Source organism: Mustela putorius, unplaced genomic scaffold (genome assembly GCF_011764305.1).
Source record: "Mustela putorius furo isolate JIRA1106 unplaced genomic scaffold, ASM1176430v1.1 tig00000460_pilon_pilon_pilon, whole genome shotgun sequence".
In the NCBI taxonomy this organism is placed as follows: domain Eukaryota; kingdom Metazoa; phylum Chordata; class Mammalia; order Carnivora; family Mustelidae; genus Mustela; species Mustela putorius.
The window spans coordinates 17,111,748-17,138,470 of NW_025421389.1; the positions used below are offsets into that span (position 1 = coordinate 17,111,748).

The 26,723-nt window shown below is 40.8% G+C and overlaps 1 protein-coding gene across 3 annotated transcripts in view; it reads right to left on the reverse strand.

The window, feature by feature from the left end:
- Positions 1 to 13,890: 13,890 nt before the first annotated feature.
- JHY (junctional cadherin complex regulator) overlaps positions 13,891 to 26,723 on the reverse strand; it is a 55,886-nt gene continuing 43,053 nt past the window's right edge. For 2 of the 3 annotated variants that reach the window (XM_004750092.3, XM_004750090.3), the window contains exons 6-9: positions 24,600 to 24,894; positions 18,598 to 18,678; positions 17,678 to 17,806; positions 13,891 to 15,139 (exon numbers count right to left, since the gene is read on the reverse strand). In XM_004750092.3, coding sequence (XP_004750149.1) covers positions 14,942 to 15,139; positions 17,678 to 17,806; positions 18,598 to 18,678; positions 24,600 to 24,894 — 703 coding nt within the window. In that variant the 3' untranslated portion in view covers positions 13,891 to 14,941. The remainder of the gene's footprint in view (positions 15,140 to 17,677; positions 17,807 to 18,597; positions 18,679 to 24,599; positions 24,895 to 26,723) is intronic. The other variant, XM_004750094.3, reaches the window with a different exon arrangement.

The following is a 26,723-nucleotide window of genomic DNA, read 5'->3' on the forward strand; positions in this document are numbered from 1 at the left end:
GCCCCGTGGCTGGGGAGGCGGGGAGCACGCGGCGGGGCAGGGAGCGGTTCCCTCCGGGATGAGGAACGCTCGGACTCGGGTCGGGGGCGGGCCTCGAAGATCCGTTCCTGGAACAAAAACAAAACACACCTGTCAACCCTCCAACCCGCGCGGCGCCCCGTGGCTCGGCCTACGCCCTCCTCCCCCTCCCGCCCGCGGGCTCCCTGCCGGGCGAGCGTGCACCTGCGTTAGCTCATTCCCGCGCCCCGCGTCTTAAGTGGCGCAAGCTGGACCCTGGGCTCTAAATCCGCCGCGATCGCAGACCCTCTCGGTCCTCTCCTCTACTCCACCTGCCCCCAGCTCTGTTGTCCAGGCTTCGAGACCTCTCCACCCGGACCCTTTGCCGTTCCTTGGGTAGACCGATTGGCTGCAGGTAAGGGACCCGGAGTGTGGGCCGTCCGCTCTGCGGGGATCCAGGTAGAACGACAACCAAATGCTTAAGTTGTCTTTGCCGGACAGACTCGCGGGCTGCTAGCCACAAACCTTCTACTGGGGTTCCCGCACTACACATCTCTTAACTCAAAAACTATGGCGACAACCCCTTCTCCGGGCGGCGCTTCCATCCTCTCCCTTCACTGTTCCCCTCCTGAGCTTCCGGTTCGGCACCCAGGCACCCTTAAGCTTGTGGCCCCCGGGGACACCCGCTCTACACGCCCCACCTCCCCCAGTCCCAATACCGAGCGGCGCCCACGAGCGGCCAGAAACTTGGACAGGAAAACCTACCGAGCAGTTTCTGCCTCCCGACCTGGCTGTATCTGTCCCGCAACTCTTACACGGCCTGTGGGCTACTGCTATTTTAAAAGTGAGTGTTCCTTGGGCTGTGTGCGGAAATGCTCGTTTTCGTTGCATTTTAGGGAATGCGGCGCTTTAGCGGGACTAAAACTAAGCAAGCATCCGCTTCTGGACGTGCCCCAGCGTGTGGACTGTTGCGGTGGGGCAGGAGTCTGGCCCAGCGCGTCGCCCCTCTCCCTCTCCCTCTCCCCTAGGAGGTCTCCTATTCACTTCCTCGGGCTTGCAGTCTCTTTAGATAATAAAGGGCTCGCTGCGCAAAACTGGGAACGAGCCGAGTTTCCGGGAATCGTTTGTGAACGCGTCCTCCTCCGCGCACGCCCCCCCCCCAACCCCAGGCAGTGTCCTGTTTTCCAAAGGAGCGAACTGGGCTCCTCACCTTTCCTTGACCGATCCCTCCCTCCCGTCCCGATTTTTCTGTTTTTAATCGTTTTATGGTCTTGAGTTCCACCTGTGTGGAAAGTCACCGCAAATGGTATTTTTTGGACTCTCAAATACCGAAGGGACAGAGCCCCCTTGATATCTGGAGTTCGAAATTACGCTAACAAACTGTGTGATGACCCTACGCACCCGGTATACTTATCAGATACAAGGTCTAGCAACCTGCCAGAGGAGAGCTTCGCTTCCGATCTTCCTTTGGCTCTGGTTGTGTATTTAGGTAAGTGAGCCCTGGAAGGCTGGAGAAGAGTGTGTGGCTAAGTAGAATCACGACCCTTGGGTTCGAACGATGAATAATAATTATAGAGACTATGACTGTGTGAGCTTGGGTTACAGTTAATTTTTTTTTGTCTCTTTGTTGTTCTAAAAGGATGAATCCTAAATATTCCTCTAGGTGTAAGTTCTATGCATATAGCCCGAGGAAAATTTTCATTTTCTTTTCTTTCCTTTTGTGTGTGTGTGTGTGTGTGTGTGTGTGTGTGTGTGTGTTCCCCCCCTACAGGTTTGTTCCAGGAAACATTAATTTAGGCAAAGATAAGTGTCAGGGTGAGATCTTTATCCAGCCGGCATCATTTAGGAGATCAAGTTATTGCTTTGAAAACATAAGCATTGTAGAGCTCTTTGGATTTTCCAAAGCACTCTTTATCAATCAAGACCTAGTGAGTCCTAGACAACAAAGACTAGTTTTCCTTTTCAGAGTTAAGTAAATCAAGGGTTGGCAAGCCTGAAAGATCTACCTATGAAATTAGTACTAGCTGAAGTCAAAGCAAGACTAAAAAAAAAAAAAAAAAAAAAAAAAAAAAAATTCTTTTTTTGACTCCTTGTTCATTTCTTTGTCCAACACACTATTTTCTTCCAACAATGCACCGGTCAGCATTTTGTCTCTATCACTTTATATGAACACCTCTCCCATAGATTTAAATTGCTTAGATGTGCTATTAAAAACAAATCTACACTTCAGTTTTTCCTCTCTCCCTGTTCAAATAATGACAGTACCTTTTTAAGGCAGGAGTTTTGGGCTAGTGCTTTGCAATAAGACAAAAGACTTGGTTATGGGGATGGGTAGTGATTTGTGACAACTTGGAAGGGAGAGTAGATACTATTACATGAGGGGAGAATCTCCCATTCTTGTAATACTAGAAAAGCTACTAAAAGAGATTTGGGGAGAACCTTAAAGTGAGTAAAAATACTATGTTTTTGGAGGACATTTAAAAAATTTTTAATTAGATACTTAACACAAACACAAAAGCTCAAGACATTTAGGTCTTTCTTCTGTCTTCACAAGAAGAAGCCAGGCTTTATTTTGGCTCTGAGAGAAGCAGATTCGGCACATTTCATGATCTTTTGAAACGGCAGGTAAATGGGATACATGGTCAGCAAGGCCACAGCTCCGCCTGATTGGAGGCAGAACCAATGAATCCTGGAGCCCAGGGAATGGCTGTATCTTTGATTCATGAGCATTAAACATGGAAAGATGCTCGTTCTGCCATATCATGGTCCTCTGTTTGTGGCTGTTCCTGGCCAGCTCGCACTTGCAGCACCAGCCACAAGGGCGCGGTTTTCTCATCAGATCGTGTTCCCTGAAATTGATGGCAAACAATTCAATAGCAAAGTTCTCCTGGTTTTCCTTTTCTTATACACAGCGGGTTAGTGATGATATGGAGGATAGACACAATTTAGTTTCAATTTAATGTAGCATGATGGCAGTGTTTGTTTTTGGCCTTCTACACTGATCAAAGCCTGAAGAGGTATTTTGTCTGAATTACCTCAGCTTTTGCCTCAATTCATTTTGACTTGGTGGTAAAGATCTGACAAAATCACGCTCACTATGGTATATTAAAGACATAGGCCCATTCTGAAGGGATAGAAACATCTTAAAATAGCCAAGGTGGGCACATCATCCTACATGTAATCCCAAATAGAGTAAATAATTTGTTCTGAATTTGTTCTTAACGCTGTTTGCAATAGACTTCATTTCACAGATTCTCAGAGAAGGACTCTTGATTCTATTTTGGCCCACGTGACCTAAGAACAGAAATGTCCAGTATACCATTCTGCCCCGGTATTAGTGGATAGCGGCACTAAGAAATAATCAATTGGAATTCATGACACCACTTCAAAAGGTAGAGGACTGGCTCCCATCCATGCCTTTGGTAACTAGAGCTAAAGACATGTGGAGGCACAGAACAAGCAGAATGCTTTTGGTGCTAAGAGAATTGGGCAATAAACGTATTGAGTTGGAGTGGTGACCCCCTAGTCGTGAGCTGGGCTCAGGCCATATGCAGAAGTAATGAATTAAGGAAATATTTGACATTTATGTTGTGCTCTTGGCATCACAGTTTATAGAGGCTGTTGACAAGCTAAACCGGTATACAAAAGCCTGGATAGTAAAATGTGTGGAAAACATAGGGGAGTATGAGTTGCTTAGCTTGAGAAGCTGAGTATTGGGCAGGGGTGGGAGAGGAGATTAGCTATGATAGTTGTAGTTGATGGTTACAGGGGTATCAAGGGGTGTATCTATGCAGCTCTGCTAAAGAAGGCAGAACCAGAGCCAATGGGTGTTTCCAGGGAAACAGATTTTGGAACATTTGCATACCTCCTATAGGCCAGTAGTGTGCTGTTTATCAGTAGAACAGGCTAAGTCCAGAAAACACCAAGCACCTTTCACTGGAAAAGTTTGAGCAGAAGCTGGAAAGCAAAACACTAGAGGCTGGTAGGCTCTGTTACGGTTCTTCATTGGTGAGAAGGTGAACTGGTTTGGTTTTTTCTAACTCTTAAGATCCTAATAGCCTGTCTTCTTTTTGTAGGAAAGGAACTATAAATTCCAACTTATTAAAGTTGTCCTCTCACTAAGATTCCAGTTCATGTGCTCTAAATAAATGTATCTATAACAATAAGAATTAGGAGAACCAGAAAATGAAAAGGGTATTCTTTTATTCATTAAGGAAGTCTCCAATGCCCCATTTGAGAAAGTAAGAAAACAAAGTGAGGATCACTGGGTTACGGACAACTAGATAGGAAGGGATGGTTAGTGTTAGAGAACTTTAACAAAATCTAAGCCCTTCTTGTTATAAGAGAAGAAATTAAGATCCAGGTATCATGAATGCCTTGTCAGTGTTAAAGAGACAGTGACAAACTTCAGACTAGAAGCTGGTTTTCATGATCCTACTTTACCACTAATTCATGTTGTGATAAAAGCGATATGCAGGGGGGAGCTATTGTTCTTGTATCATGTAGAGGAAAGGATTTTGCATAGTAATTTTGGATATAAAATTTTAAAATTAGCTGGAAATCATCTAGTAAAATCTTAGATCAATTTATGGAAAAACTTCTGATGAAGAACCATCTGAAATCCTAATTCTTGTTAAGGAGGTACTGAGCCCCTTAGCCCTTTTCATTCAAGCCAAAGTTGGGTAACTGCTTGCCGGGATGTTTTAAAGAAGGTTCACATATTGAGTAGAATGAAAAATGAAACCAAAAATTTTGCCTAATCTTATTATAGATAAGGCCACTAAGAGTCTGAGAGATTGACTTGCTCAATGTCCTACAACTGATTAATTTGATGAGTTACAAATTAATACTTGTAGAGATCTGTGATCATTCCAATAAATATTTAGGAGACAAAAAAAATTTGATATGATTCTGTTTTCTGTCCAGATTCTCTCCATTGTATTTTCTGGCTTTAATTCTCACTCCCAAAGAAACCTTTCTTTATTTTATTTACTCCCTCCTAGAATTCCAAGTGTGTACACCAGATAACTTTTCCTCCATGATTTTGTTTCTACTTCTTCTGTGAGCCTTCTCTTTTTACACTCTTCGCAAAATTGTGTAGTTGCTGCTGGATTTGGCATCATAGCCACTGGCTAGATGGCTTGACTTGGAGACTTAAATTCCAGCCTTCCTTTTGCTCAGGATTATGTTATGTCTCTTACTTGGTATCAGAAATATGAGGAGAGTGTTCTTTAAGAATGGTGAGGAGATATGAAGTAAAAAGTATCTACTGTGAGATGTTAGATGAAAAATGCTAGAGGAAGGTAATGAATTACAATATAGATCTGAACATATCAGGTTGGTTCTTGATCCCACACTTCAAGAATAACACGCCTAGTGTTCCATCACTATCATTACGAGGGGTTATTATGTCCCTTTCTAATTAGTTTTTAAAATAACTTCATCTTCTTTTCTCTTCGTCATTATCTTATTGTGTGGACTGAGAGGGCATGGTGGTCTGGGATGAAATAGGGCCGTATAGGGCCATGTAGTTGCATTGAGGATACTTCATTTAGAATGTTCTTTCTCTCCCTCTTTCCTGTCTCACCCCTGTCCTGCCCCAGGGTTTCTGTTCTCCTGGTAGACATAAATGTTCTGTAGGGAAGGAAGGTATAATTCAAATCTATGGGAGCCCTATTAAGAGATTGAATTGCCTGTTATCAGTAAAGGATCTAGGAGGGAAATCCAAGATACAAGCTTTTTTTCCTGAAGCTTTTAAGAATTTTTTTTTTTTTAAAAGACACCCCTTAGGAATGTATCTCTGCAACAAGAATAAGCAAGGGTGGTTTAAAAATATTGACTAACACAATTCTTAGGGATTATCTGAATATTTGTAACCTCCATTCTCTCTCTAGCTTCCATGGCTACCAATAATGAAAGTGATTAAGTACACTTGCCAGTATTTCAACCAGAAGTTCAAGAATGGCCAAGTAGTCCTTATTCTTCTTCAGTGCTTGACATGGGTTGGGAAACAAACTGTAGAAAGCAACAGGAATAAGGATAGAAAGGTAGCGCTTTATTCTGCGTTTCAAATGAACAATTTACAAGCTAAAAGAAAAAAAAAACCTAATACTTTATGATTGTCCTGTTCATTTCCCGTCTATTTTAATTTCTGAGTTCTCTCCATTTAATTTTAAAGACTTGAGTTTCATCATTTACCCATGTACATTGTTTATAGAGGCGAACAGTTCTAGAAGGATTATTTTAAAAAGAAGCAGTCCCCTTCCCTGTTCTCTTTACTACAGAGGCAACTGGTTTCCAGTACTGGGTGATTGTTTTGTTTAGTTTTTTTGTCTTCATGTTTCTAAATAATTGCTGAACTGCTGTTTTTGGTATCTTTGTTTTAGGAATTATCAAGTACTTCATGGTATAAAAGGTGAAAATTTAGTTCTTTCTTCCCTGTTCCCACCACCTATGTGTACCCTCTTCATCTCCTCCTCCATGACAGGGTTTTGGTTGGACCGTTATTATGGTATGCATGTCGGACTCTCAGCTCAGCCAGGTAATCAACTCCGATTACTTTTCCCTGCAAGAAAAGTTCCTTTTTTACCCTCCTGGGAATTAATATTTGCCTTCTTAATTTTGAATTTACTTGTGACCAATGTAACTCCAGACTCTTCACCATTTCTTTATAGCCGATTCCCAAGATACTCTTGTTAAGGTTTCATTTTCCCTGGACCAATCACTCTCAGAACCTCTGGTCTGCTGCCCTCTGGATTTTGTGTTGCTGTATCTCTCTTCCCCTTCGTCCTGGGATTCCTTTCTTTTTTCTTTTTAAAAATTTTAAAAGATTTTATTTATTCGACAGAGATCACAAGTAGGCAGGGAGAGGGGGAAGCAGGCTCCCCGCTGAGCAGAGAGCCTGATGTGGGGCTCCATACCAGGACCCCGAGATCATGACCTGAACTGAAGGCAGAGGTCCAACCCACTATGCCCCCTGGGATTCCTTTCAATTTACTTTTGTTTCCTATATTTTCCTCTTTCTTGCTTTACCCTCTCATTTTGGGGGAACACAGCCTCCTGTGGTTTCCAGATTGGTGTGTGAAAAGTAAATGTTTTAGGCTTCATCCTTATCTAAAAGATCTTTTTATTCTAATCATGGGCTTTATTAGTATTTTGGCTAAGTGTAGGATTCTAAGTTGGAAATTATTTTGGAATACTTCTGAAAATTTTAAAAAACCTCCTTTGATTTATTTTCATTGACTTCCAGTATTGCTGCTGTGAGGGCCTAAAGCCATTTTGATTCTTTATTCTTTGTGTATCCTGTTTAATTAATTTATTTGTTTTCCTTTTTTGAAGCTTATAGGATGTTCTCTTTGTAACCAACAGTCTGAAATTTCACAGCTATGTTCCTTGATCTCTTAGCTTCCGTTATTCTGGATACTCAGTAGGCTCTGTCAGTCAAAGTCTTTTCAATTATGGAAAGTTTTCTTGAATTAATTCTTCAAGGATTTCTATTCTTTATGTTCTTTAAGGAACTCCTATTATTTGAAATTTTTTCCCCTCCTAGATTTTTGAAAAAATTTTTAAGAAGATTTTATTTATTTGATAGAGATCACAAGTAGGCAGAGAGGAAGGGAAGCAGGCTCTGCTGAGCAGAGAGCCCGACTCAGGGCTCCATCCCAGAACCCTGGGATCATGACCTGAGCCGAAGGCAGAGGCTTAACCCACTGAGCCACCCAGTAGCCCTTCCCTCCTAGATTTATCCTCTAAATTCTTTTTCTCTTCCATTTTCTCTCCTTTTATCTTTTTTGCTCTACTTCCTGGGAAAATTCCTCCATGTTCCAACCTTTAACTTTTTAAATTTCTGCTATCCTATTTCTAACTTCCAAGATCTCTTTTTAAGTCCTACTCCCCCTTTCTAGTGGGTTTCCTCTGACCTCTTCAGATATGTAGATATCCCCTGTTGTTTGCTCATGTTAATGAGAAAAGGCTAATGGGAAACTGTGATACATGGGGTGTTTGTGTGTGTGGGGGGGATACTTTAGACTGTGAGTGTTCCCCCTGTGATAATGTAGTTGAGTTCTTCCATTAGAGAACCTCTAAAGTCAGAATTTACAAGGCTTTTATTTTAGGCTGGTCAGATTTTCCAGAGAAGGATTTTTTCAAACTCCTGCTTGTAGGATGAGATGTTCCCAATGTTCTGGGAGCCATGTGGAAAACCAGAGGTCTCTGAGTTTAGAACACACACATTCACTGTTCACTGTGCTTTCTGTATTGAGCCTCTGTACTTGCCCCTTACTCAAGAGAGACTGCTTTACTCTTTGCAGAGGGGAGAGCAATCTTTGGCGAGGGAGCAAAGGGGCAGTTGTCCTTCATCTAGCCCCACTCAATCCCTTACATCCCCACTTTTAAAGGTAATTGACATCATCCATTCCTGAGCATTTTGGATATTCTGGAACGTAAATCAGATTGATGCTCGGGTTTCCCGTTTGCTAGGTTAGAATTTTTTTTCAACTTTTATCTGTTTTCCTACTTTTATTATCATTCTCCTGTTCTCCTGTATTCTAAAAACCCTTTACTAAAAACCCTTTTAGTGTGGGCTTGCCAAGGGAGTGAAGTCGGTATACGTATGTTCATGTGTTTAGTCTAACATATTTACCCACAAGTCTCGTAATCTGAATTTAATGTTATTTAATTCTGGCCTTTATAGTGAGTGATGGAGGTGTTGATCTCTTACTCTCTGACCACACTTCCTTTTATGCAACTGCATTTGTTGAGGTTCAGGAGAATTGCATTTTTTTTTCTTTTTTATTTGACAGATCATAAGTAGGCAGAGAGGCAGGCAGAGAGAGAGAGAGGAGGAAGCAGGCTCCCTGCTGAGCAGAGAGCTGGGATGGATGCAGGTTGATCCCATGTCTGGGATCATGACCTGAGCTGAAGGCAGAGACTTTAACCCACTGAGCCACCCAGGTGCCCTGAATTGTATTATTTTAGAACAGATTGAAAGGCTGACTTCCTCACCAAAATGTGTAATAGTCCTTCTTTCTTGCCTCCTATTCAGTGATGCAGTATCAATGGCATGGGATCTGTCAGTCTGAGGGCATTGGAAGTTAGAGTTAGTCCTTAAGAATCTTGGTCTGTGAGAGGTCCAAATAGTTTTACAGGATATTCTTAGAAATTTCAAGGTGAGGGAATTTGTTTCATTTTTCTTGGTCTCGGATTAATTGAAAGCCTAGGTCCCTAATTCTGAGTTGAGAAACCAGGATAAACAGACAGCAAGACACACACACCCAAAGAGAATGAGGCAAACAGGACAGGGAGAGTTGGAAGGTGATCAATTAAGACATTAAGTGTTTTGTGACACATGGACGCATCTGCATTTTGCCCTGATAACAAGGCCATCAGCTCATTTTCAGAGGACTGCTGCCTTCCTCAGTTCAATCCTCAGATCAAAGCAAAACTGTCTGCTTGCATTTTCCAATCAGAATGGGGATGCTAATTTATCCTCCTTAATGTGTGATGGTAAGAGACTCCTTCAATTAACTGAATTCTATAGCCAGCAAAATAAAAGGTACACAAAGAGGCGCAGGCTGGAAGAGCTGAAATTCTCATTAAATCAAAAGGTCCGGTATTCATTACCTCGTGCATCTGAGGCTAAACACTAAATATCGGGATCATCAAAGGAGGTTTAATGGGTTAAATTGAGAATATAATCTAATTAAAATATTAGACATGGCTAAATAGTTCTTTGATATTCATCTGAAGGATTCATTAAAAATAGGTGCTTGAGGTTTGTGTGATTGGAGATTATCAATTTCAAGTAGAGACAACAAATTTGGGGACCTCATCAGCACTGCTTCAGTGTCCCCATTGTGTGGAAGCAGGGTAATGGGAGAGACCTCCCTGCCAGGTGATGTGTTGGAAATATGAGGTGAGGCCCCCCAGGCTTCATAGCAGTGACTTTGGTAGTTGTCCAGATGGTGAAAAAGGAAAGTGTAAAATTAATTCAGGAGACCTATTTGTCACAGAGGAGAGGGTATGTTTGGGGCCCAAATTATTTAGCTATATTCTCTGCAGAGAGCGCTCTATTGATTATATTCAAGAATATAAATATTATTGAATATATATATATATATATATCCATATATATATGGATATTCTGTTATCTACTTCTGTCTATGTAGACAGCTTCTGAAGGAATAACTGATCACACTTTTAGAATTTTAAATACCTGAAGATTATTTTCCCCACTATTTAATTTGCATCATATGGATATCTACTATTTAAATATCTTTTGCTAAAGCATGGGACCTTGAGAAACCGGTCTAGCATTCCCAGCATTGGGGCTGGTCTCAGGGACAAGCTGTCAACTCAGTAAAGAATATTTATGAAATCATCCCATATCTCCAGGTCTTCACTAAATATATTTGTCTGAAATGTTCATATCATTGTAATCCTCTCAACCTATTAGAGTTATTTAAGGATGGAAGACCGTTTTCTCAGTTTATTGAAAATTAATTACTTAGATTGCTCAGGTTTGCCAGGGAAAATGAAAAGGCAGTGGAGAGGCAGCAAGGGAGATTAGTCCTGCCCACTAAATTCTTTTTTTCCTCCCTTCATATTACCCAAAGAGCCTTCCCTGTATTGAGGGGTAGATTCAACTGAAAAATCTATTTACTTTGCATCTTCATCTTGAAATGTGATGTTTCCACAACATTTTGGGAAGGGTCCAACATTCCGGTTATTTCACTGAACTGAAACTTAGTAACCAAAGATGAAGAATGGAATTTTTAAGATGAGGGAATAAAATTAATCAATGAATAAAAACTTTGCCACCTAAAACCTTTTGCTTTCATTGACCAGATATTTGGCTAGAAAATGGAGATATGTTTTCTTAGTACCCTTGTGAAAAGCTGTATGGTTTTGCTCAACAAAGTTAGAGGAGCAGGAGGAACAAATATTGTACTTAGCCTGGAGGCAGTGGGGTGAGGGGACGGTTTGGATCTGTATTAAGTAAGCTGTAGGCCTAATGTGGGGCTTGAACTCATGACCTCAAGATCAAGAGTTCTATGTTCTACTGACTGAGCCAATCAGGCACCCCAAGGGCACAAAATTTTTTTTTTTAATTTGATTTTGAATATTAGATTTTACCTACTCCGGATTCCTACTTCAGTCTATTTTTAAGAGTGGAATATCTACACAAAATTATTATAATTCATATTTCTCTTTTATATTGCCTTTATAGTATACAAATTTCACCTGACAATATAGACAACTCCTTAGAGTCAGGGATAAACGGGGAGAGACACTCTGGATAAACAAAATCCACAATAATAATAATTTTATTTGTGTTGTTTGAAACCCTTACCTCTCTGGGAAAACAACTAGAGGCAAATGGAGTCTTCATGTATCTTTTTCTCTCTTTACCTTAGGAATACAAATTATGAAAGCACACTTAGAGTTAGGGAAGAGTCTGGTTATCATCTGATGAATACTTGAGAGTTGGATGAAATGTGTATTATTCATCAGGATTTATTCTTGCTCTAATAAAGTTAATCTTAAGGCATATTTAGATGAGTAACTTTTTTTTTTTCTGTAAGAATTTTAAATTTTCAAGTGCTACTTTGAATAGGATAGTAATCTATATTTTCAAGAATATTTTGGAAATAATTAGCTAAATGTGTCCTGAGATCTTCAGACTATGACCCAAATTCTATTGATATTGTGTGCTGTTTATCAATAAGTAATTTTAAAAGCACCCCCCCCGAGTTTGCTATTGTAGACCATTTGTTATCAAAGCAAAGTTCTCAATTAGCTCCAATGTTGTAATAATTACTGGATGTGTTTTCAAACAACTTCCAGCTAATAACTGTTGGGATGGAGAGTCATTTTCTTGCTATAGACTAGACTGCACACTCATGCTTGCTGTGAGATTTTTAACAATGATTCATTAACCAATAATAGGGCCCCAATTGGAACCATTAGGCATTGGTGTTTTGCTAGACTTACCTTTTATTTTGTTCTTCAATATTGTCTTTTCTTGGGCTGGTTTCTAGATAACTCCCAAGAGACTCCTTAATATACAAAACAATATCATGAAGACAGCTGTCATGAAATTCAGCTACTTGGAACAAAGCTTCCTCTTAACAGGATGCTGTCCTTAGAAATTCAAGATGGAAAAACACCATGAAGAGGAGTCTATAATAAGAGAGAATATGTGGTTTAAAGGTCCTTTATTTACACCATTTAATAGAGATTAGGCAGATTAAGCCGTGTGTCTTTCAGTGGGCCTCTATAACATCTGGTCAAATACAAACCCACCCTTATTCTGTCACTCAAGTTTAAAGTCCTTGCTTTCTAATAGGCAGATTGTTTTTACTTCTTAATATCTGAAGCAAAAGTACTGTAAAAATTGATCATTGACCCACTTGGGTCTGCAGAAGATCATTGTTGTTGCCTTAATTTCAAGGAGGAGCAGAGAAGTGTGTGTCGTTCACTGTTTCCGCAGAATCTTACGCTTAGTATCATGATGGCTTAGTGATCTGCTAGATCTTACCAGGTGGGCTCAGACAATGGCCTGTTTTGGTTCATTCTTTGATCTCAACCCCCAGCTTCTAGCAAACATGTTCTATTTCTGTAGGAACAGCCCTTTTAGATGCCACTTGTCACTTTCAATATTTGTGTACAAAGAATTGTGATGTTTAAGGCTTACATGCTGGAGGTACAGACTTGCCTTCGAAGTAAAGATTCTGTGAAATGTTTGATGTAGACTGAATTGCGCCACCTGCTTCAGCTAAGTGTGGTTCTCGATAGCGAGTGAAGGGATTGAAGGTTTTAACAGTGCTTAGCTACCAGAGAAATGGTTGGAGGAGGGTTTTAAATGTTCAAAAATAAAATAGTGTCTCTTATGAGTCAACATCTGAGTTAATTTATGTGTCTCTTTCAACTTTAACAACATAGTTATGAAGTTGCCAGATTTTATGTGTTAAAATATGATCGGGTATGTAATAATGAGTATTTCTAGAAATGAAACCGTGGGAGTTCATGTCCAAAACTGAAGTTCATAATAATTATATGCTCCTTGCCCACACAGAAAACAAGAACAACCCCCTACTAGAAATAATCAAATAGCACTGTCCTTGGTATTTGCCAAAATTTAGACCGGTCTACTCCGTCTGCTATTATCAGTAGGACTGACATATGTGAAGAGTCATTTATCCTAACCTAATCTCCACTTCCTCTTTTGAAAATTAGTATGTGAATAAGATAAGCCCATTCTAAGCTCTTTTAAAAATACCTTTTTTTTTTTTTTTAAAGATTTCATTTGTTTATATCAAAGAGAGAGAGATCACAAGTAGGCAGAGAGGCAGGCAGAGAGAGAGGGGGAAACAGGTTCCCTGCTGAGCAGAGAGGCCAATGCAGGGCTTGATCCCAGGACCCTGAGATCATGACCTGAGCCAAAGGCAGAGGTTTAACCCACTGAGCCACCCAGGTGCCCCTAAAATACTTTTAAAATACTCTAATAGAAGTGGAATATTTTAAAAAGTTGCTCTGTCCCTTTAAATTTGGAAATGTCTCTATATGCATTATTTAATCTTTCAGAGTTAAGTTTAAATTTAAGGCCATTTGGAAAAAGAAATTAATTCTTAAGCTTCTAGAAAAGTCTTCACCATGTACCATGAAGGGTCCTCTTCTTTTACAAATATATCTTAGGAGTCATTTGAGATATGATTTTTCCCACCTAATGCTTCATATATGATGTAATTTTCAACTTACCACCAAAACATGATTTGTCAGCTTATTTATCTTCATATATGTATAATTTTTCCAGAAATTAGACTTTTCTAATTGAAAATTAGACTTTCAATTCTAATTGCTTTCAGTTTTAAGAGAAAATCACATACAGGGAGCTTTTATATACCACATCATGGTTTATGTAAAATGTTTATAACAAAGGAATAACTCTCCAAAACCATTTCTTATGCCGCCTGTATAGATAGCTTTTCCCCTAAATTAGTGTTAAAATTACCCATTTCTGGATATGGCTGTCAAAGAATCAAATGCCCATCTAATACAAGCAAGTAAGAAAAAATTAATTTTTTCCATATTTATTTTAAGACCTGATAATTTTAATTCTGTTACACCTGATAATGTTTATTCAGTTTCAAAAGACAAAAGTAGATAATATTTATTAATAGTGACACTCAGCAGTAAAATGTGGAATGCTTTCTCCTCTTACCTAACGTATGTACGTGTGTGTGTGTGTGTGTGTGTGTGCGCGTAAGCGTGTAAGCACAGATGTGGTAACATTTTAAGATGTTTTGATGGCAAGATGCCTGGCACATTCACACACTTGGAGCAAGTAACTTTGGGAAAATATATTGCTCAGAGTTGTCGGAATGGATGTTTCTGGACTTGTTGGATTTCTAATATAGGTCACGATGCTCTGTTAGGACATTGGGGTATTTTATTTTGTTTTTGTTTTTTTAATTTAGAAACTTTAGAACTATTTGGGAAACTATCTCCAAATGTTCTAGCAGTTAGTCCATTTACATTCATTTTATTCAAAACTGAAGTGTTTCTATACTTTTTCCTTATCGGGCAGTTAAGAGAGAAGCAGAAGTTAGATACATTTTTTGCTGGGTCACTTCAAGGTTTCATTTTACAAGGAAGGGTAGAGATATTTTGAGAAATTAAAAGATCCGCTGTGAAACTAAAACTTTGTTCCCTAGTTCTTATTCTACCCAAAATTCTGATTTGAAAATAAATAATAAAATAACCTTTCTAGAAAGTAAAACACAGCTCTGTAAAGTTAATAAGGCCTCATATTTTAAATCCTGTACAAAGCAAACGTGGACTGCGCTGGAGGACAGAGGATCCACTCTCTACACAGAGAGGTGGTTGGAGTTTTTTTCTCCAAGTCCAGTCCCCGGGCATTTTTGGTCTCCGACAAATGCGTTGTCTATACAATGTGAAGGACTTTGAAAGCCGCCACAGCCTGTTTTTCCCTCTCATGTCTGTTCTGCAGTCTCTCAAGCAGTGAGATTTCAGGCAGAGTGTCGTCTTTTCGAGTGTACGTGTGATTTTTCTTTTCTTTGGATACGTGGTCCGTCAGGTTTGAAGGTTTGGGTTTGGGGATGGTCTTGGCATATTCCAGAGCCTAAAAACGTAAAGAGAACATTTTATGTGAAATGGAAAGGAATGCAGAGCTCACTAAAATGAAATCAAGTCTTAGGACATGTTCACTGGTAAAAGGAAGAGACACATTGCTACCATGAGGTGAGAAGATGCAGTTGGGAATGGAGAGCGGATGGGAAATGCGAGTCCTGCTCTCTAATGCACAGTTCCAACAAAGTAAGTTAGCCACGTGAGTATGCAATGGACAAGAGCTGGAAAATGAAACCGAGCTGTGCCTTCGGGTGTTTTCGTTCTAAAACGAGGTTTTATTCAAGTGTTTGAAAATACATTTCTCATGTATGGGCTCTATTTAGCTTCTAGTGGTCTTCTTAAAACCAAGCCTCTGTTAAGGAGATACTAACAGACCTTTCCATTCAGAGTGAACTTGCTACAGATTGAGACCAAAGACGTCACTGTAGTTGACAAAATTGAGTTTCCACTTATTACATCAACTCTTCTTGTTCCCAGGCTTTTGAAACTCTAGCAGCTATTTATTAGAGGTTGGAAATTACTCTTTTCTTTAGTATGTCTGTAAAAGCCTGGAGACCGGAAAAAGCAGTCTTTTCTTTTTTTTAATTTTTAATTTTTTTTAGTGATGTCAGTTCCAAAAGGCACTACAATAAAGATTAGATCACTACATATGATTTCAAAACAGATTTATGTTTTGATATCCATTTTATATTTTAGTACGTTTTTTGATAGCTGAAGCAGGAGTAGTATGTTCAGGTGCTGGAAGGGAAAATCATGTCCGAACTTCTCAGTGTGTGTAGAGGTGACTTCTGTAGGAATTTCTCATTACAGACTTGTTGTCTTGAATCTCTTCATGGAAAAAAATAATGGCTTGGAGAAAATAGAGAAAGTGGCACCATGGAAACTCAATCAAGTGGACTGAGGTCTTCAAGGTCCCAGGGAGAAAGGCAATAAATAGAAAATAGGATGGTCTGTGTGAGAACATGAAGTACAAATTCCTAAAAGCACCAAAGGGTCACTTGTCCCTCATGCAAAGGGTCCCATGTTCTTCCTGGGACTGAGATGGAGACTTTGCACTGCGAGGCTCAGTGTCTCCGCTGAAAGTACTTCATTCACATCCTGACTTACGGTTGGATGACCTCCGAGAGGGAGAACATTCTGTATTTTATGAAATCATTTTTCATGGCTAGAGGGACCTATGTATTACAGTCCCTTGGGAAAAATGTAGGGGAATGAACTTGAAAGAAACAACAAAGGACTTTTCTTTGACATATGTACCCATGAATGACAAGAAGACACTAATTCTTTAAAATTTAATGGTAGAGAAGGAAATTGATAGGATTTATCAGGATTGCTAGATTCTTCTAAGAAATCGCCTTACTATTCAATTTAAAATGTTTTGAGTATACTTGACACACATGTTACTTTGGCTTCAGGTGTACAACTTAGTGATTCATCTTCTGTGTCACACTTTGCTTACCACAAGTGTAGCTACCACTTGTCACCATACAATGTTATCACAGTATCACTGACCATATTCCCTGGGCTATACCATTCATGCCCATGATTTACTCATTCCATCACTGGAAGCCTGTTATCTCTCTCACCCCTTCATATGTTTTGCCCATCGCCCACCACCTCCCCTCTGGCCACCATCAATTTGTTCTCTGTATTTATAGATTGGATTCTGCTTGTTTTGTTCATTTTGGTTTTCAGATTCCACATATGAGTGAAATTGTATGGTATTTGTCTTTCTCTGTTCTGACTTATTTAACGTCATATCCTCTAGGTCCATCCATGTTGCCACAAATGGCACCATTTCCTCTTTCTAAGGCTGTGTGATAAGCTTCTGTGTGTGTGTGTGTGTGTGTACACACACCACATCTTCTCCATTCTTCTAGAGATGGATACTTGGGTTGCCTCCATATCTTGGCTATCATACATCATGCTGCAATAAACATGTGTGTGCATATATCTTTTCAAATTAGTATTTTGTATTGTTTGGGTAATAATCAATAGTGGAACTATTGGATCATATGGTAATTCTATTCTTGATTTTTGGGGGACCTCCATACTGTTTGGCTCCATTCTAGTGTGGCTGCACCCACTCACATCCCCACCAACAGTGCACGAGGGTTCTTTCTTTCCTCCATGTCCTCACCAACACTTATTGCCTGTCTTTTTAATTCTAACCATTCTGATCAGGTATAAGGTGATCTCACTGTGGTTTTGATTTGCATTTCCCTGATGATTAGTGATATTGAGTATCTCTTCTGTCTGCTGGCCTTACTATTCATTTTTATGTGTCAGATTTGAAATACAAGAAGAAAACACATGGAGGACTAAGACCACGATGAACTTCAGGCTACCCTTACAGCGTCATTTGTGTTCGTGTTCTTTGTGTATCCATGTCTCTGATGGGTAGCCACAAGAAGGGCAGTAGCTTAGACCCCTCCTGGCTTCAGAAAACATGGGAAATTTGTCAAGTGGTGACAAAGGTTTCCTCTTCATTCTACTTGAGAGGCTAACTGCCGTGGTGGGGATTTCTTACCTTCTGCCGAGGGATGGCTGACTGACGTTCAGTTTTCGCTGTTTGTGGTTTTGACAGAATGGATAATGTCTTCATGTTATACTCCTTAACTTGCTTTGCATATTCCTTTTTTTGGATTAATTTCTGCATCTGTTCAGACAAACCATGTTACAACAGTACACAGGTCCTTCTAGATCTCTCTATTCTCTCTTTAAAAGCGGCACTCCTTTGAGCGAGCTGGCCATGTTGTATTAGCGGCAGTGAGGAAATGGGATGACCACACTTAAGGGAACAGCAGTGAGACAGTTAATGTTTCTCCTAGAAACGGTCTGTCTCTGAGGGGGCACATCATTGCCGAAGCACACCCAGTGTTCCCTTAACAGGGTCTAAATCACATTCAGCTCCTTCTTTGTTGCATTTACCCAATTTATTTTCATTTTGGCTTCCAACTTTGAACTATACTCTCTTTTTATGCCTTGAGTGCAACTGTAGTTAAAACACATTAAATGAAGATCTTCTTTCACTAGAGGAAAGGAAATAAAGTGGATGCACTTTTCAGGGGTTGGGAAACTCTTATCCTAAGTGTCTTCTCTGTAGCCACTCTTCAAAATTACCAAGATCACTCTATTGGGAAAGACCAACGACCATATAACACACACATCTCTTTTCATGTGCACGTGGCCCCCTTTTCTGTGCAGGCCTTCAAGACGAACTAAAAGGTGGATACATAAAACAACATTGGCTAGGTAATTTTATCTTATGGTAAAAGGAGTATCTGGGTCTCTATTACTAATGCTATTTCAGAAGGGCCTCTATTCAGAGGGAGACATTTGGATCAGGACTTGGTGTGGGGGTGGGTGGGAGACATTTCTGTACTGTTCTGCTAATACACAGGTGGGCAAATTCAAACCTACAGAATGCTGTATGTACATCTCACTCACTTTGTCTCTGATAGACTCAAGGTCAGGTCCAAGGCCTCCAAGCTTCCCGTCTCTTTTCTGATAATCTTTCAGCTTGGAGCTCTACAAATACAGAGACAGTTTCTTTTAAGGAATTGTTCCCCACCCGCCGGCCCCGCCATGCTGTCACAGCCACATAAGGAAAGAATGGAAGCCCATGTGGACTGTTGGGAGACGGTACATTTCCTGACAATTCTTTCACTCTAATGGTAGTTATTGATTATAGCGTCTTGGGTAATTTGTGGCTGGTCAAGTAACATGTTTTGACTTTTCCAACTTCTACAACAACAAGAAAATTGGAATTCTGAAAATTATAAATAAAAATTTCCAAGTGAATAAAGAGGTGTTTCATTATTAACATTCTAAACGACATATACATTTACCACTTTACTGCTTTTGCTTTTACTGTCATTGCTAATCTATCTGTTCTTGTACGGTTCACGAAACCAAAGAATTTCCTGGCAAGAGGCAATCTAAATCAGGTAAGCATTGCTTCGAAAGGCGAATGCTCTAATCATGTCCTAACATTCAAAAGACTGTAACATTTTTTAAACTTAAATTCAATTAATTAAAGTATATTACGAGTTTTGGAGGTCGAGTTCAGTGATCCATCAGTTGTTTGTAACACCCAGTGCTTGTTACTGCCACGTGCCCTCCTTAATGCCCATCACCCAGTTACCCCCCGGCCCCCACCTCCCCTCCAGCAACCCTCTGTCTCTTACGGTTTGTCTCCCTCTCCGATTAGGAAAAGGTCGTAAATTTTTAAGGGTTAAGAGTCCAAGCAAGAACTGGGGCACCTGGGCCGCTCAATCGGTTAAGTCTCTGACTCTTGATTTCCGTTCAGGTTTGTGAGATCAAGCCCCACATCAGGCTCCACACTCAGTGTGTAGTCTCTCTCTTTTGCCCTCTTCCCTGCTTGTGCATGCACATTTTCTGTCTCTCAAATCTTAAAAAAAAAAAAAAAAAGTCTAGGCAAGATCTGAGAAATAGCATTTAGTTAATGTGATTTTTGGATAATTTGAAGGGCATAAGTAATCTCATATCAATGTATCAGTGGTTACAAGAATTTGTTCTACTCCCACTGGCCTATTGGCTGACTATGCATAGCTCATACCAGCTAGTTTCTCCCTTGTCCTACCCCACCATAGAGGCTTGGAGACAGGTACTCCTTTCCCCAGATCTGCAGCACTGAGCTCTGGCCGAGGAGGTGTAAATGCAAGTTGGCTTAGCTTTGATTCAGGCTGGTGCAGCCCCTCCCTTTTCTTTTCCTTGCCTTGCATGTAGATATGATAGCTGGAGCTGTAGCAGCAATCTTGTGTCAGGAAAGACATGAGAGAGCCATATAAATATTGGTTCTGATGTTCTGAGCTGTGGACCGCCAGTACTAGTTACCATCTACTTGTGGATTAACTGCAGGTGAGAAGAACGAGCTCATAATTTTGAAGGTGCTTGGAGCCGAAAGCAGTATTGCTAAAATTTCAGTACTTCAGAGAGCCAGAATCCTGTATCTTTTAGGCAACATTTCTATGCTGCAAGGTTTGAGTCCTGCAAATAGAATCTCCCTGATTAGAATGTTCAAAATGTATAGTCAAAAGTCTTTCAGTATATCTAATTGTAAAAGATGAGAGAGGCTTTTTTTTTTTTTTTTTTAAAGAGGTAGTTGGGCTAAAATCACTGAAAAATATTAAAGTATAGAGGGGAAAAAATTGCTCATAAAAGGCTTTTCAAAACCCTAAATCTCCTTAGAGAAAACAATCACCTGGCAAAACCAGTCCAGCAACTTTCTGCCTTTAACATCTGTCTGTTCATATTTTCAGAAAATGGCCAAGGGCTACAAATTAGATTTTTTTCACTAAGTATCGTAGCATTATGATGTATTTCCCTGTCACTAAATCTTTCAAAAATGTGACTTTTATACATGACATTCTAAATGTTATTTAAGATGTCCTAGGGATAAGCATTGCTTGTGGGCTACTCTGATGATCACTTTGAGATCTAAACTTAATAAAAGTGGAATTATTGAGACAAAATCACAAACACACTTAAGGTCCTTAGTGAGCACTTCCATTAGCAATGGGTAAGAATGCCATTTTTTGTCCAAACCTTGATTACACTAGGTATGATCACATTTTAAAATCTCCGCTAATGATTAATAGGTGAATGAACTTGGGTATCTTCTACTTGGCAATTGCAAATTTGTTCTTTATCTGGTTCTTTATCTCGGACATGCCATCAGTACCACTGTTTCGCAATCACTAAGTTACTTTATATTTGGCAAAGTAAACCAGTAATGAAAAAGGAGAGAGCCTCACTCATATCCAGGTCATAAATCCAATTTGTCCAAAACGGATGAGAAATGATCAGTGGCCAGAAATCACAGACTTAGCGTGAAGCAGATTAACTTTAATCATTGCACTGACACAAAAGATACAGTGTGAAGCACAAATCATTGCTCCTGGCCGGCGCCCGCCCCCCCAACCCCACCCCGGGTCTGTTGTCACAGTTCTTTCTATCTCCTCGCATAACCAGAACGAACATCTTGGCTATGATAGGAAAACAGCAAGTACTAGCAAAGGGACTAGCATTAAATATTGACACAAAGTAAACAGTGTGGCCCAAGGATAGGCATGAGTACCCCAATGCTACTATCTCCTTTCCAGCATGATCTACTTTTAGCAAAGTGCCCTTTTCTCAAGGGGGAGAGAACATGGTTCCTAACAGAGTTTGTTCTGGGTGACTGGCAATGAAAAATCCTGGATTTACTTAAGTTTGCCTCAAGTAATCTTGATTGGCTCTCAGTGCTGTAATTTCGTTTGATCTCTTTCCATCAAAAGTCTTTTCTAACAGCTTTATTGAAACAGAATTCACACACCACCAAATTCACCCATTTGAAGTTGTACAATTCAGTGGTTTTTTAGTATATTCCTCAAGTTGGGCAAACATCGCCACAATCTGATTTTAGAACATTTTCATCACCCTGAAAAGAAACCCCTGTGCCCATTAGCAGCCACTCCTCGGCCCCCCTCTACTGCCAGCCCTAGGCAACCACTAATCTACTTTCTGCCTCTTCAAAAGGTTTTTATAGTAAAATAATCCTTAGAATTTACTTTGATTTAGTTCTTCTTGGCTGTTACAAGACTAAAAGGTCACAATAGCACGCTCCCCCTCCCCCCAAATTAAATCAACAATGCTAGTCCTGTTAGGTCTCTAAACACAGGAGGAAAATAGAGTCCTGTTCTCAAGTCCCTGAGGGGGTTCACTGCTAGTCTTTGCATGAGACCTGTCTTAGCTGACCTCCACCATCCCTGGCCCCAGGCTGAGGACTTCAAACCCCAGACCCGCCCCTCTGAACTGGTGTTCTCTGTTGATGGTCCCCTGGGCAGAGGATGGCACCAGACTTTCCTGATGGCACGTTTCTGCCAGTAACTGATCCCACCTCTCAAGCTAGAGGAGTGACTTCTATTGTAAACGTGGGGCAAAGCATGCCTGACTAAAAAAAGTCCTGTGAGGACTTGTTTAGACTCTGAAGCGCTGTACCCTGCTGTGGGGGAGACAGCAGGGTTTTTCTCCAGAACATTCCTCAGATGTCTGAGTGTGAGAAAGTTACTCAAAATCAGGGCAACAAAACAGTGCCTCTACTACTGGGGAACAGCAAGTGAAGGAAATTTGCTCTGTGGTTGCTAAATTTCATCCCAATAAACCTCCTCTTTAGAAGCCGTCAAGCAGCAGTACCCAGACGGTCTGTGATAACAAGCACAGGAGTTAATACCTGTAGCTCCGCTGTCCCAGAACTGCTTACGCAGCTGTTTTGTGGCCGGTCCCAACAGATACTTTTATGCTTTTTGTCATCCCTTCTGCTGTGTCTGTCCCTTTCCTCCTGACGTCTGGATTTACCAGCACAGACCATGCTTAGTGTTCATAAACTAGTCGCATCAGAACTGCCAGGAGAAGGAGGAGGGAAGGAGAAGGTGCTTGGGCCTGTTAGCTCTCCAAATCCTCAAACTTTTAATGTGATTCAAGTCGAATCCCTAGGAAACCACAAGATTTGCTGTGACTAGCAAGTGGGCACGACCCACATAATGATTCCCCTGTCCGGTGCCCCAGCTACCTGCTGTCCTATACGAACAGCTCGATTCTAAGTCATTTTAGCTTCTGGAGCAGCTTAAAAGACAAAGAGTGCTTCTGAGCATTTGTTAGATGCAAGTTGGAGGTGCTGGGCCGAGCAAAGGGATACGGGTGGGTTGGAACATTCCTGAAAGAAAGCAAGAAGGGAGGGTTTTTCTGAGTTGGAAAGAGGGTTTGGGCAACAGTGACTAGAAGTTCTTTTTTAATTCCCCTTCTGATCCTCCCATGCTCTTAGACTTCTGGTGATACACACGGTCATCGGGGTACTTTCTACTGCCTCTTCTCTGTAAGACATGAATTCAAATTACTAATAGAAGAAGGAAAAGGAAACTAACATTTATTTGATGGTCTGCTATTTGCTAGGGACTAAACTACAGGCTGGTCCTTTTTGCCTGAAATACTCTTTTGGTCTTATTAACTTTTTAAAAATTTTTATTTATTTGTCAGAGATCGAAAGAGAGCACACAAACAGGGAGAGCAGCAGACAGAGTGAGAATCAGGCTCCCCGCTGAGCAGGGAGCCTGATGTGAGACTCGATCCCAGGACCCTGGGATCATGACCTGAGCTGAAGGCAGGCGCTTAACTGCTTAACCGACTGAGCTACCCTAACATCCCTCTTATTAACTCTTGATCATCTAAATCTCCACTCAGAATTATCCCTTGAAGCTCTGCTTGACCCCTTAGGTTGGACTGTCAACTCAAACTCCTTTTTGCTCCTCTGTGCAACCCACACATACCTCTTTTTTTTTTTTTTTTAAATTGCAGCGTTATAGTGAAGCCATTTTCATGTGTGTCTACATGAGGAAGGGCCATGGCTCATTCTCTTTACATCTCAGCACCTAGCACAGTTCCTAATACGAATTCAGCACCTATGTTGAATTGAACTGGGGTTGATTCCCTAAACCGCCTTACAGTGGATGTCCCTGGGGACCGAGATATTAATTCCTCCACTTGCTGTTCGCTGTGGCTCCCAGTCTGGTCCTTCCCTAAGAACTGCCCTCAGCCAGATGCAGCTGCAATACCCAAAGTTGGGGCTCTCCCTGGGGAGACCGTCTGTAGCCAATGTCTGGTCCATGTGGTGGAGCAAAAGCCCGCACGCTTTACCTTCAAAGAGCCGTCCCAACTCAGAGCCCACATGGACTTCTAGAGCTTCTGCTGCACCTGCATCACAACACTCTCTTCCTCAGCCAGCCCTGCCCCGCTCATCCTTTCCAGGGCTGGTTTGGGAGACACGCCTCAACCAGTCTCCTGCCCGTAAATCTCCATTTCAGAGTCTGTTCCTGGGGAACCCAGATCACCACAGGCCCTTTGCTTCTCACTGGTTGGAAGGTGCCCTATAACACAGAATGCATTTTCCAGTTCTCTCCTTAGCATTCCATGTGAGAGGTGAGCGACCTTTCCTGAGGAGTTTTTAATGCTTGTAACAGTGGAGAAATGCAGAGGACCTACAAAGACACCTTCTGTATGCTTTCATGTTTTCCTGGAAAGATTTTGCAACCTCCCTCAGCCCTATTTTGTATCCTCAGATAGGAGAACATGCTGAGAGGCTCAGCCTTGACTAGGGGTCAAGACAGGGTGTGAGGACCGTTTCCGAGGGGCTGGTGTTTAATCTGGGGCCAAAAGAAGGTCTCTGCTTTTCTGCAAAAGGAGACCCTTCCCAAGCTGAAGCTCAAAGGAGGCCCATTCCAGGCAGCAGCCGGGGTTCACACTAGGAAGTGCCTCAGGACTTGGGGGCCACCCAGCGTGGCAGCCGCTCAGTAAGGACCATCCATAGCCCAGGCTAGAAGAAAGGAAATGAAAACCAAGGGCCATCTGTATAACAAGAATTAAAAGATTATTCACTAAAATGCTTCTGTTACCTTGAAGCCACTCCTTTTTCTATGCTTTCTTCCTTTTTCCAGTTGGAGCAGATAGCCTTCGGAATTGCTACGACTCATTTCCTTTTGGTTTCTTTGGCTTCTCTCTGAACTGAGCTGGGATTCACTTTCGACCCTTGACAACAGAGGTGGAAATGTGACGTTGGATGGGGCCCCTTCCTTGGGCTGCACGTCGGTCAGCTGTATTAAGGCTTGCTGGTGCTGCTCCATTATCTGGGTGAGCTGGGAGTCTGGAGAAGCTCTAACAGGCTGGCTGTCCGAGGAAGGGTAGAATTTCCTGACGGGAAAAACATCCCACCAATCTGTTATTAAAAACTGGATACTTAAGACTTTTAGTAGGAACATCTTTATGACTTTGATGTATTCTTCATTCTCCAAATCAAATTAATGACCTTTAGCTTAATCTTTAAAAAAAAATTATTTATTTGAGAGAGAGAATCCAAAGCAGACTGTGCTGCTTTGTGAGATATAGAAATAGAAAAATATAGAATAGAAAAAGAAAACACCCCTTTGAAAAGTCCCTTGGTGCTATAAAATACCTGGAAATGTTGGATTAAATTTAAACAAATGTCCTTTTGAGTACCTAGATGAATTTGTATGAGGTAGGGAATCTTTGGCACCAAAACCAAAAAAGGAACTGAAAGTAAAGCAGATTTTGGATAAACTGAAGCTATGGCTTGCTTTGTGGGAGTTTTGGACCTATGCGCTCAGGTTCTAACACTTTGCTCTGGTACAGGATCCGTGAAATCTTGGCCCCATGTTGGCTGGGGCATCAGTTGAGATGCCTGTGTGAAGAAGGCCTTGGAGAGCTATGTCTTGGATAAGAAGTTGGATTAGTGATTAGCCTAGTCATGAGCCTTGAGACTCAACAAAGCAAGCCGATCTGTCTTGGTCTAGGAATTTCTATACAACAGTATTTGGGGTTCATACTTAGATTCCATGACTAAATGGGAATGTAAGACCAAAAAAATGACATAAAAATGATCTCAGAGGAGGGATGCCTCTGCATATCTGGCAGAAGCAAATATAAAGTTCTCTGGAGGGATCTATTCCTTCTCAAGCCTGCCGAGGCATCTACAGACAGGATGACTAAACTACATTCACAATCCAAAATCCTAGAATCTCTGAGGAGATAATCTACCAGTAGGAGAGTCAGCAGACGCCTACACACACACAAGAAGCAGTGGTAGATTTCTGAGAACTTCTGATAGAATATTAGATAGCATTCTTTTTTGTTTTTTAAGATTTTATTTATTTATTTGACAGAGATCACAAGTAGGCAGAGAAGTAGGGGAAGGGGGGAGTAGGCCCCCTGCTGAGCAGAGAGCTGGATGTAGGGCTCAATCCCAGGACTCTGGGATCATGACCTGAGCTGAAGGCAGAGGCTTCACCCACTGAGCCACTCAGGTGCCCCTAGATAGCATTCTTAAAGTAAGCATGTTTAAAATGATTCAAGACCTGAAAGAAGAAATTAAAACCCCGGGAAACCTATTCTGAAAAAAGAACAGGAAGGTTTTAATCAGAACCAAATAAAAATTATAGACATGAAAAATACTAGGATTGAAATTTGCAACTCAGTGGGTACATTGTAGCCGTACTGGCTACAACTGAAGAGAGTTATTGCATTGGGAAACATATGAGAGGAAATTTCTCAGGAGTACACATAGAAAAAAATAGAAAATAAGAAACCGAATTAAAGAGACGTAGAGTCTAGAATAACAGATTTTTAACATACATCTCTTTGGTGTTCCTGGAGGGAAAAGAGGGTAAATAATTTTTCATAAGATTCATGGTATTTCCTTTGCCTATTTCCTAATAAAGGGAAATGGATGATAATTGTGTAGAATTTATGAAAGAGATGAATCTCCAGATTTAGGAATCAACAGCAGGATTAAACATTTCATACTTAGACCTAACACAGTGAACTTCAAAATGCCAAGCACAAAGGGAAAAGGTAAAAAAAAATAATTATATTGACAAAAAAACTCTTCATGGAAACTGGGAGATAGAGAAATGTTTTCAAAGAGTTTAACTCTTCACCAGGTTAAACTATAATTCAAGATAGAGCATAAAAGAATTTCCAGTAAATTTACTAGTGACTTACTC